General features: G+C 35.1%; 1 protein-coding gene across 12 annotated transcripts in view; it reads left to right on the forward strand.

Annotated features, from left to right (window-relative positions):
- Positions 1-12,463, forward strand: part of BRAF (B-Raf proto-oncogene, serine/threonine kinase) — a 159,769-nt gene that overhangs the window by 103,641 nt on the left and 43,665 nt on the right. For 10 of the 12 annotated variants that reach the window (XM_073238336.1, XM_073238333.1, XM_073238330.1 and 7 more), the window contains 4 exons: positions 3,344-3,480; positions 4,462-4,579; positions 6,677-6,761; positions 7,626-7,802. In XM_073238336.1, the coding sequence (XP_073094437.1) occupies positions 3,344-3,480; positions 4,462-4,579; positions 6,677-6,761; positions 7,626-7,802 (517 nt within the window). Of the gene's footprint in view, positions 1-1,043; positions 1,164-3,343; positions 3,481-4,461; positions 4,580-6,676; positions 6,762-7,625; positions 7,803-12,463 lie in introns of all 12 variants that reach the window. The other 2 variants (XM_073238340.1, XM_073238339.1) reach the window with 1 other exon arrangement.

Here is a 12,463-nt window from a genome sequence, read left to right on the forward strand (position 1 = left end):
TCACTAGTAATTAAAGATTGAACTCAGAATCAGTTAAAACTTGACTTTCCTAAATTGTTCTTGGGGAGAGTCCCTTAGATTGCCTGTCACAACTGATTGTTAGACATTGTTAGCCACTTGCCTTCAGCTTTCTAGAAAGGTTTTTGAATGTACATTTTATAAATGAACCCCTCATAGAAGAGCCTAGTTGCTCTCATTAGCCCAGTAAATCAAATAAGCAAATGAGAAATTGAACTAAGATTTCTTACAGAATTTTCATCTGATAATCACTCTAGCACCCAGTGATTACTGGGACATAAGAAAAACATTGCTTAAGAAAATATGACTTCAATAAGATTTTATCATATAATGCTTTCCAGGAAATGGTATTTGAAACTATCTAGAGGTTTCTTCCCGGTGGTCCTCTGCCTACGTCTTTCGCTGTCTTCTAGCTAATAAGGAAGACGTGCAATGTCTGCATATCTTGCTTAGAGTTGGTCTCTTCACTGTGACCTGCTTTATCTTGATATCCAAGCCCAGACTCAATTTACACTGAATAAACATTGTATGAGCCATCTTTTGTTATGTTTCTATATATATGTGGAGCTACCAAAATGATAACCCTGCATTATATACTCTGAACTTAGTATTTACTATAGCACATGGTTATAAAAGTTTTTTTCTTGTTTGTTATTCCATGAACCCACCAATTAATGTTGCTGCCAGTTTGACTTTCATATGTCTTAATAGCTGTGGCTTTTGATAATTTTGCCCAATACATCCAGCATTTAAATGTTGCCATCATGTTAGCATCACAAAGTTAACTTGGTCACAAAAGATGCCTGCTTAGTACTGAAAATCAAATGACATTTCTTGTCCTTTTTCATGAGTCACTTTTTAAAAAGTCATTGGGATTTTATGGAAATAAGCAGGTTTTTTAAACATCCAGAATTATTTTGTGAAGCAGGCTTCAGCTCCTCTTGTTTATTCCCCGTGACTTCTTTCATTTCTTCTGTGTGTCTGTCTTCCTGTGTTTGCCTGCCCCTCTCTTTCTCTTCTAACAGCCCCTTTGAACCAGCTGATGCGCTGTCTTCGGAAATACCAATCCCGGACTCCCAGTCCCCTCCTACATTCTGTCCCCAGTGAAATAGTGTTTGATTTTGAGCCTGGCCCAGTGTTCAGAGGTAGTTGGGCTCTTCTTTCTTGTTTTCACCCAAAGCAAACTAGATATAAGCTACAGATACTGTTTGTGCCTCACCCTCACAGCGTGTGTTTGTAAGTGTGAAAGTTTTCAGTACTAAATTTCTGCTTGGCCTGGCTGGAATGCTCTGAATGTGCTGCTCACACATACTCAATACCACAAGCTTTCTGTATGCTGTCATAAATTTTTAAATGCAAGAAAAGTCTGAGCTGAGATTCCCATCTTGTTTTTTGTTATATTATTTACTTTTTCATCTTGATAGCTTCTTAAACTCAGTGGGTGGCAATAAATAATGTGGGGAGATGTCCATCAATCTGAATTCCTTCTGTTTTAATCTATTTGGGTGATAACTTTGATAATAATTAATATTTGTTAACATTTTTGTGGGGTTTTTTTTAGTAGAAATGAAAATTCTTATTAGTTATTACTAGACTTTTGGTTTAATTTTCCTATAATAGCAGCAGTGTTCTTGTTTTAAAACGTAGGACATGTATATTGTACATTATATCAAAGGTAGGGAGTTTTAAAAAAGATGTGTAGTGTATTTGGGGAATTTAGTGTACATCAGAAAATTTGGGAAGGATACTTTCAGTTATGCCATAATGTTAGGAAAAGTTAGCAGTGTAATTTCACTCTTCCATTTCATCTTGCCATACTTTAATTAGTAAATTCATTTTAAACATTTTAAACTGATTTTTAAAAATTTAACTCAAAATTCAGACTGGTGTCTTGTATAAATATTTTCATAGAGTTGTTATTTACTCTCTTTTGCTAGTTAGTGTCTGTTATTTCTTCTGAGTGCAGTGATGGTGGTTCAGATTTTTGTTCTCTCAGCCCAGCTATTTCTCAGAAAATGTAGTGAATGAGTTGGAAGTCATAATAGTGAGTAGTGTAGTTAAAATAAGTAGTACAATATAGTACTGAGTAGACCAGAATTGTGAAGGCTGTGCCAGCAGCAGTAAGGCTTTATAGTGTTGAACATTAACAGTGGAAGATAGAAAATGAGTTGTACTTTAGTTAATCATTCCAGATACCATTTTCTTTTAGAAAATTGCATATGAGATCATGGAAATCCCACATGATGACATGTGTAATGTAGTAATGATAAGATTGTACACATTTAAATGTTGCCATTGGTATCATTGTTCTTTGAAACATACTGATTCTTCCCCCACCCCCTCACAGTAATCTTTTTAAACAAATTATCTTGAAATCTTTTTGTTCTGTGTATACAAATATTTCTTGACATCTCAGTTCTACTTATCTAAACTCCACTAGGAGTCAGTGCCCTGAACCCTCTCATCCATATCTTACTTATATGAACTTTGGATTTTTGCTCACTCAGCATTTGGAAAAGTACCCCTGAAAAAGACATGTGACGCTGCCGACCAAGTCCACTTTCAAAGACTACCCCTTGGGCTCACTTGGTTGGTAGACTATTTCCATTTGTAGTAACTTGGCTGAGAGGCCAGAGCACTTAGCTGTACTGTCTTCTTACAAAGGTAGAGATTTTTCAGGGAGTCTTGAGAAACTTGCTTGGTTTTTTACATTAATTCTGTTATGCAAGTAACAGTCATCATTTAGTAGAATAAGCCTCCGCTAACCAATGGAGCTGACCAGTATCTTTCACTCTTAAATAGTACAGTATGTAGATAGGATTTTTAAAAATTTAGTAGCTAATATGAAACAGCCAGATATTTTGAACATTAAGGCTGTTATTAGAATATGTTTCCATTTGGGGGTTTCCATCTTTTTATATATTGATTGGCTACTGAGGTAGCAAAATAACTAAAAGTGTATTTTTATATAGGCTTTTCAACTGCTTTTGTTTTTGTGTTTTAATCAAAGAAACAAACCTGGGGGTATTTTTTAGTATTTATCTCTTGTTTCAGAGAAATTGTTTTTTTCTGCTAGATTATGCCCCAATAAGCAAAGTGTATCTGTAATCATTATGTTTTGAAGTTCATTAAATATGCCAGAAAACTAAAACTATAGTGCTAATCACCAGTGAGGCCCCTTTTTGGCCTATCATTTCCGAAAGGTGTACATTTGATCATACACTGTGTTTTTTAAATAAGTCTAAATCTTCCCCTACCCTCTACCCCCGAAATTAACATACTTAATCCTCCTTTCATAGATACATTTTTCCTTTCACTAACTTAGGATCCACCACAGGTTTGTCTGCCACCCCCCCTGCCTCATTACCTGGCTCACTCACTAATGTGAAAGCGTTACAGAAATCTCCAGGACCTCAGCGGGAAAGGAAATCATCTTCATCCTCAGAAGACAGGAATCGAATGGTGAGAGCATATGATATCTTTTTAACTCTTTCTTTTTAGAAGTTACAGCCAAATGTAATGTGACCTTTTAGGTATAGGATATATGGGGACATACAATATGTTCAGGTGTGACACAATTCCCATAATCAAGTAAATGTAAGAGCTGATAGTTTTTTACTTAAAGCATATTCCCACAATACTGGTTTTGGCTCTCAACTCTAAAATAATTGAGTGAAAGGGAGTTCTGGAAGAGTAAGAATAGTGTTCTGTTTCTAAAATAAGGAGAGAGTAAGCCAGTATTTAGAAAGCATAATTAGGCATATATTTTCTCAAGAGCTGGCCTGAAATTCAAATGCCTATCAAGTGACATTCTTCCCTATTTGAAAAATTAACTTTCTGCTACAAATAAAACTACACTAAAAACTAATAATTTAGCAGTAGTGTATTGATAGTATATGTTGAATAAGTGAATTCTTTACCCTACCAAAGTGATTGTATATGTTGATAATTTTTTTTGAGAGACTGGGTCAAATAAGACGTGAGGAAATTTAGCACTGACTTCAGGAGAGTAATCAGATTAGTTAGCAACCGTTACCATATTACTTAAATCTGTGGCCTTTGAAGCTGAATCTAGTGACAAGGTGTAGTACATACCTTGCCCCCTAAGAATCCTGCAAGTGATAGTACACTATTTTACTTTATTGATTTTAACAATATGCATTTCTGCTCATATGCAGTATTTATTTTTTAATAAATTGTGTCCATCTTAATACTGACTTAGGTCATAAATTCTGTATTGAAAGAATCATAGGTCTAACTATTACTGAATGCATCCAGAATATGGTGTATCTGTTGTTTTGATTTTTTTAAAAAAGATCTTATTCTCTTCCTCGTGTAAGTCTCTTCCTATTATATGTCCCTTCCTAATGTACTTAGTGTGAAACATTAAGAGTTTTCCTTTTTTGTTTGCTTTGGCTTGACTTTTGTACTGTTTTTATCAAGAAAACACTTGGTAGACGAGATTCAAGTGACGATTGGGAGATTCCTGATGGGCAGATCACAGTGGGACAAAGAATTGGATCTGGGTCATTTGGGACGGTCTACAAGGGAAAGTGGCACGGTATGTATGTGATATGGTGAGCTTCTTAAAAATTGTAATAATAGCATATGTTTTAACAACTTTTGTCCAAAAAAAAAATCGAAGGGAATATTTACAATTTGCATCATTAAGCTGTTTGATCAGGTTGAAGAATCTTCCAAAGGCTTCTAACTGGATTCAGAGAAACGAGGACCCCTGTCATTATATTATTGTAATAATTTTTAAAGACTATTCTCCAAGTAAGTTAGCCCCCAAAATATTTTGTTCTTTTAGATTTAGAGCTCTTTCTGCTAATAATTGTATTTGTATTATAAGCCACAAGTAAACATACTAAAAATGCACTTACCAATGGAAGAAATAGCCAGTAATCATAGAAAAAATGTTGAGTCTCACTGAATTGAATTGCAAATTTAAAAAATAGAAATCACTTGCCTCTCAAATGAACAAAGGTTTTTTTCAAATTGGTCATGCTTAGAGTTGTGATTGTCATGCTGCAGTGGGAAAATACAAATTGCTACAAATTTCTGGAGGGCAATTTGGCATCCATTTGTAGAACTTCATAATGAGGAAGTAATTGCATAGGAACAAACAGATGTATGTGCAACCATGTTCATTAGAGATTTAGTATTAATAAAATGGAAATTTCATAAGTGCCCATTAATAGAGGATTGGATAAATAAGTTGATAGCCTCCATATATGATTATATAGAAATTAAAATGGTAAGGTAGGTCTGTATTTGTTGATATGGATAGGTATCCATGGTATATTAAATCTACAAAGCAGCATATATAATCTTCCATATTATGGTGCTACATAAAAATATATGTTAACAGTTTTTTAAATGACTGTCATTATTTTAGTATGTTATCTTTTCATATGTACTTGTTAGGTCATCTTTTCATATGTACTCATAAATATTCATACTGCATACATATAGTATGTATTCATACATATAAGTATTTGTTTCTGAGTGACTTGACTATAGGAGATTTTTATTCGTTCCTTGTTTTCAAAATGTTTAATTTTTTATAGTGAGCATTGTATTATTTTGATAATCAGGAAAAATCCTAAGTTTAATTACATTGAAGTGTAATATACATGCAAAAAAGTGCATGTAGATGTTCAAGTAGCTGAAGTCTTCACAAAGTGAAAACTGTGTTTAATAAACAGACTATTACCAGCACTCTAGAGATCTTCCCCTTGTTCCCCTCCCCCAAGGGTAACCACTCTCTTGACTTGAATAAAAATCATATAGTATGCACACTTGTGTCTGGCCCCTTTCACTCAACGTTGTTCCTAAGATTCATTATTATTGTGTGTAGTTAGTTGTAGGTCATTCTCTGTAATGTTCATTATGTGGCTATAACATACATAATTTCTATCGTTTGATGAGCATTTGAGTAGTTCCCAGTTTGGGGCTATTACAAATCCTGCTGCTATACTTATTTTTAGTATTGTTTGGTGAACATATGTGTCCATTTTTGCTGGGTGTTCCTCCCCTAGGAAAGAACTATGGGGCCACTGGACACACATATGTTCAGTTTTAGTAGATACTGCTGAAAGGGTTTCAAGTAATATACACACCATTGGCAATGTATGAGACTTCTACCTGTTTCACATTGTTTTTTTTTTTAATTACAATTTTAATAATTTTTCTAAGCAGAAGCAACAAGTGGTCCCGTTTTGAAAAAATGTTAACTACTCTAATGAAGTTTTGAAGTTTGCTGTTTTAGTCAAACTCCATTGGGCATGTCATCTGTAGTTTTAACATTCAGTTTGTAAGTGCATCTATTTAATATTGTTAACTAACCAGGAAAATACCATGGATACTTAATTGGTTAAACTAAACCTCTAGGGGAAAGAAAAACAAGGTTGACTTTCTTTCCCATATATATTATATATATATATGTATGTATTTTTTTATTGTATTTTGAAATACTAGTATAGTATTACCATTGTTAGCTTAGTTTTAATTCTTAGAAATTAATGAAGTTTAGGAAGATTAGATATAATTCATTTGCCGTTTGATAATGGTATGGATTTAAGGCTGTGGTAATTAGTGAAAATACTTGACTTTTTAGTATTTTTTTTAAATTTGAATGACAATTACCTTTTAGGTGATGTGGCAGTAAAAATGTTGAATGTGACAGCACCAACACCTCAGCAGTTACAGGCCTTCAAAAATGAAGTTGGAGTACTCAGGTGAGCAGCTTATGAGCCACTGTTAGCTTTACACATGCACTAAAAATGGATAACATAGTTTGGGTATTTTTGTCTATAACTATATTCTTTCAAGTGATACACACAATGTGATTTGGTACAGCTGATAGAAAAGTTAATCCTAGTGAGAGTTTATGGAAATAAAGTATTCTGATAATGAGAAATAATATCTCCGCTTTGGGAAATAATACTCTTGAAAGTACTCTAAGCTGATCAGGACACATTTAGAAATCATATCAAGCCCTGGAATTTGAGGAACATAACAAATTAGAGTATGTCTTGTCAAGGAGAACTTAGATGAAGAAGATTCTAGGACTGTAATTTAAGGAGAAATAGTCAACAGAACTAAGGATATTTGGGTCCATAGAAGGCTGTCTTGTTCAAGAGGGTACAAACTTGCTCTGTTTTATTCCAGAAAGCAGAACGGGGAAGCCAGTGGTGGAAATTAAAGGAAAATGATTTTTTTCTTAACCCCCAAAAAATCTCTAATACTAGAACCACTGAAAAAAAAACAGAAAAGCAGAGAAACTAGGCTATAGTCTCAGTGCTAAGCTTCCAGAATTGAAGGTACATAAGCAATGTTTAGTTGCCTATGAGGTATATTTAAAAAGATATTTCTGAAAAGGGTGTGATGTTAGACTAAGTTCTAAAGTCTCTTCTAAATTTATCCTATTCCCTTTTTTTGAAATACCTTTTTCTGACATCTTACTGATAAACAGACTGCTTTGGCCCTCTTTTTTAAGATTTACTTTAAATTTATTGGTATTTACTGTATATATATATATATATGTGTGTGTATATATATACACACACATATATATATATACTGTCACATTTCTTTTTCAGGAAAACTCGACATGTGAATATCCTACTCTTCATGGGCTATTCAACAAAGCCACAGCTGGCTATTGTTACCCAGTGGTGTGAAGGCTCCAGCTTATATCACCATCTTCACATCATTGAGACCAAATTTGAGATGATCAAACTTATAGACATTGCAAGGCAGACTGCACAGGGCATGGAGTAAGTTCCATTCTGTTAAATCTTTTGTAAATTACTTTTGAAGATCATTGAGAGTATTTTAAAGGTTTTAACTCATATTCTTTTGGATTGCTTTCTAAATTACTGTCCAGCAACATATAAACACTTTTAACTAATATCGATGTAATATGAAGAAATAAAATAGTCTCTCTCCAGTAGTCTTTAAAACATATATCAAGTATTTGATAATAAATATGTGATATGTCTAGCATGCAGTGATTTAACTAAGCAATAAAGGTTCAAAAACAAAACAGAAATAGGGGAAAAAAAGCCCCCTCTAAAAAGTCATTAACAGTTATTGAAGTATATAAAATAGTTATCCTTTCAAATTATTTTTCCATGTTCCATATTTTCTATTGCAAAATGCCATCTGCACAAAATAAAATAACAAAATATAATGAAAGTCTGCATTCTAATCCTTTTTGAGGATTTCAGATTTTGTTCGTATCCACTAATTTTGCTATTTAAAGTAATTTAAAAATAGAAAATTACTTTATAAGTTTATCCAAGGCCACAATGGGTAGCTAACTAGGAGGGATAAATTTGCATGCAACTCCTAAGTACAAATGAATAGATAAAGTCAAAAGATAAAATTAAATTTTGAAAGCACTTAGATGAAAAATTTTCCATGAGTAAAAATAAGAGTTTAACAGTACTTTAAAAATATGTGTGTATCTTAATTCAACATTTTATAGTATATAAGGATAGTTGTCCCATGTGTAGGTCATTATGTCATTTAATTTTTGTAATCTGAAGTAGATATTTTTATTTTCTTTTTACAGATAAGGAAACTGAGGCTTTTAAATGACTCATCTAAGGTTACACATTTAATAAGTGGCAGCAGAGGTGTTAAGCAAGATTCTGACTTCCAAGCTGTTATTCTTTCCCTGATAACCCACTATGCTACTTTTTCATTATAAAACTAGAATAAAAGGGTAAAAGGGTATATATGTTCTAACACCTAGAACTTTAACTGAAGATCACATGTAGCCACTAAGCATAGAACCAGGACTCAAAACCAGATCTGGTTCTTAAATCTTGCTACTGTGGTACCCTCTCTGACTCAAACAAAACTAGGCTCTCCATACATGTGTGTGTGTACATATATAATTATATACATATATACATAAAATATATATATATATATATATAATTTAGATTGTTTACAAGACTGTGTTTAGCCAATATGCTTATTGCAGCAAACATTCAGTAACATTCCCACTTATCCACTAGACTTAAAATACTCTCAGCCTTTTATGTAAGTTAGAATCTGAATCTGTTCAAATCTGAAAGGTTATATTAAAACCTTGTTAAAAGTAAGCCATGGCAAAAATAGTAAATGTTCATAGAGAAATAAAGCTTGTTCTGCTCCCACCCGCTGGTCTTTTTTCTGTTTCTTCAGCAGGCCAAGCGTGTTCCCTCCATAGGGCCTTTCTACTTGTTATTTTTCTCTTTGGGATATTCATTCCACAAATATTCATAGAACTTCTCCCTTTTATCTCTGTTCAAATGTTACCTTTTAAAAGAAGCCTTCTCTGATTACCTTATATAGCTAACTGTTTCTTACCCTGCCTGTCATTGTTTATATCCTATCCTTGTTTTTGTGGGGTTTTTTTTAATAACAAGTTCCATATGACATAATTTGTTTATTGTCTGTCACCCCCACTAGTCTGTAAGCTGGGTGAGATCAGTGGCTTTGGATAAAGATCATGCATACTTTATCCCTAATGCCTAGAATGGGTCCTGGCCTATTATAGGTACTCAATACATATCTGTTGAATTAAAAAAATGAAAATAAGATTACATACAACTGCTTATTATTGATATATTTGCCTTCCATCAAAGAGAGAAGCCAAGTCCTTCTTAAATCAAAATTGAGAAATATTCAAGAAAGGAAAAATAGTCAAAGAAGTAATAAAAGAATAGCAGAGGGGAAAAGAATAATATTAAAAATTGTTTTTAGAAACAGTGATGGGGCAGTGACATGCCACTATTGATTAAGACAAGATGTTGACAGTAGAGAATACCACCAGAATGGAATAGTTTGGTAGTCTGGGAATAGTCAGTAAAGAGGTAGTATTTTCCCATTGTTTTATAGTTTGGAATCTATATGTGTAAATATTTATAGTCTATTAATCTACTATGAAATGTTTGCTTACAATTTCAAGTATCTTTCACTATATAATGAGTATAGCTGGCTGTGAATATTGATCATCTCATCAGTTTAAACTAGATTTTAATAGCTGAAAAAGCTTAAATTATACATTTTAAGAGTTCTAGCAGAATATATTTTTTATTACTAGCTTAATTTAACCAAAGAAGATACAATTCCTTTTTTCCTTTTTATTCCTTTTAAGATAATAATATGCAACTGGTTAAATGTACTAACACATCTTTAATTTCTGAAAATTTTGGCAGATTGAAAATCTTATTTAAAAGGCTACATGGGTTTCAGGTTAAGGTGACAGATTTTTTTTATCTTTTGAAACTCCATTAAAACTATAATAAAGGAAGTTTTTTAAAGCATGAACATGTAAGGGTGGAGATAACAGGAAGAAAACAATAGCAACATTTTAGAAACTAGAAAGCAGATGAAGAAGTGATAATGGATTTAGTACAACATAAAAAGCTAAATCATTAGTTAAGAGTGGGGAAAATGAAATCCAACCTGATTAGTACTGCAGAATCCTCAGAACTCTCAGGAATTGGCAGTGCCAGGTGTCTCCAGAGGAAAGAGTATGTGATTGAAAAGACCTGGCCGAAAAGCTTCTCTGAATCCCTTCTATGCCACAGGTAACTATTCCTACCCTGGCAGTGGAGTGGAGGTACGTTCTTGGGAGAGGGGAAAGCAGATATCTGTGGACACAGACGTGCATACTTTACTGGAAACGGGGATTGCATGCCTGCTTCCTGAATGATGGATGGAGAGTTCCTCAACATCCTCTTTTCAGGTGTTTCTTGGAATGCTATCAACCAAACCTTACCCTTCAGGCACAGGATTGGATCTTACCAGCAAAAAGGAAAGGCCCAAAGGTAGTGACATCAGGAATTCCACCTAGATCACTGTATATGGAAACTCAAAGACAAAAAGCCCCTATCTATGCTCAAAGCATCTGGACAGTTTTGTAGTCCCTTACTTAGTTTGAGTAAGATTGTCTCTGTAGAGATGGATTAAAGATGGTGGTGTGGGAGGTGAGACAGAGGCTTCCTCCTAAAACCGCATATAATATGAAAATATAATCAATATAGCTAATCCTGAAAGAGCAACAGGAAAGAGAGCTGTGCCAAACTGCATACACCTGGAGAAAAGAATAAACCTCATGGAACTGGGTAACGTACCAAAGCCGTGGTCTTGTGGGACCCCAGCCCTTCCCCCAGCCCAGCTCCCCAGCGGGAGGAAGAGAAACGGAGTGGGGAGGTTTTGGAAGCCTGGGACTACTGAGTACCTAACTATGGAGATCTGCTCTCGGAGCACAGACCTACATTTCATGGTGCTTCGTTGGTACTCTTATGATTAGGGGGTTGGAAAGCTACGACAGACAGAATTCCTGGAGAGACTGAGATTCCAGCTGCTTGTGGAAAGCAGGGATCCAACTCTGGCTGCTCTGGGACAAAAGAAAGGCAGGCAGTCTGAGAGACTTCCTAATAGCAAGAGGGCTGCTAAAGGGGCAAGGATTGCACTGAACTTACTGCTCAGGAGAAAGGACAGGTAGACGGAATTGTCCAGGTGCACTCTGCCCAGCATATTGGGAACTTTCTCAATTTTTAGGCACTCCAGCTCCCTGTCTGGCTACACAGCTTGAAGGACCCCCTCCATGATATGCAGCCTACTGTGCCTTTCTCCCGGACAGCCCCACCTGGCACACAAACCACCAAACCCTACCCTGGTGTTAGGCCAGCCAGAGGGAAGCCCCGTCTACAGCAACTACAAACGCAAAGCACAGACTCTTATACCTGTGTGCTCAGCCCACTGGTTTTGGCAGTGGAGGCAGGCATAGCAGCCCAGAAGCAGGAAACAACTCTTTCCTCCCCCCAGGCACCATTACTGCTCCCCTGCAACCCCCGACATTGCCTCAGGGGCTGAGCAGCTAAAGAGAGTAGAGCTTCTGGGCACTAGAGGGCGCCATATACAAATATGAAATGCCAAAGAAACCTGGTTCAAAGCAAAATGATGAATACAACACCTGAGAAAGATTCAAATGAAATCGGTCTCATGAATCTTACTGAAAGGGATATCAAAATAAAAATCATTAACATGCTCATGGAGGTACAGAAAAATATTCAAGAACTCAGGAATGAATTCCAGTCAGAGATCCAAATCACTGAAGAGCACAGTGGAGGGTATCAAAAGCAGATTAGATATGGTGGAGGAGATAATAAATGAAATAGAAATTAGAGAAGAGGAATACAAAGAAGCTGAGGCATAGAGAGAAAAAAGGATCTCTAAGAATGAAAGAATATTGAGAAAACTGTGTGACCATCCAAACGGAACAATATTCTCATTATAGGAGTACCAGAAGAAGAAGAGAGATAAAAAGGGCTAAAAAGTGTCATTGAGGAGGTAATTGCTTAAAACTTCCCTAATCTGGGGAAGGAGATAGTCTCTCAGGCCATAGAGGTGCACAGATCTCCTAACACAAAGG

The sequence above is a fragment of the Manis javanica genome, chromosome 6 (genome assembly GCF_040802235.1).
Source record: "Manis javanica isolate MJ-LG chromosome 6, MJ_LKY, whole genome shotgun sequence".
Classification (NCBI taxonomy): domain Eukaryota; kingdom Metazoa; phylum Chordata; class Mammalia; order Pholidota; family Manidae; genus Manis; species Manis javanica.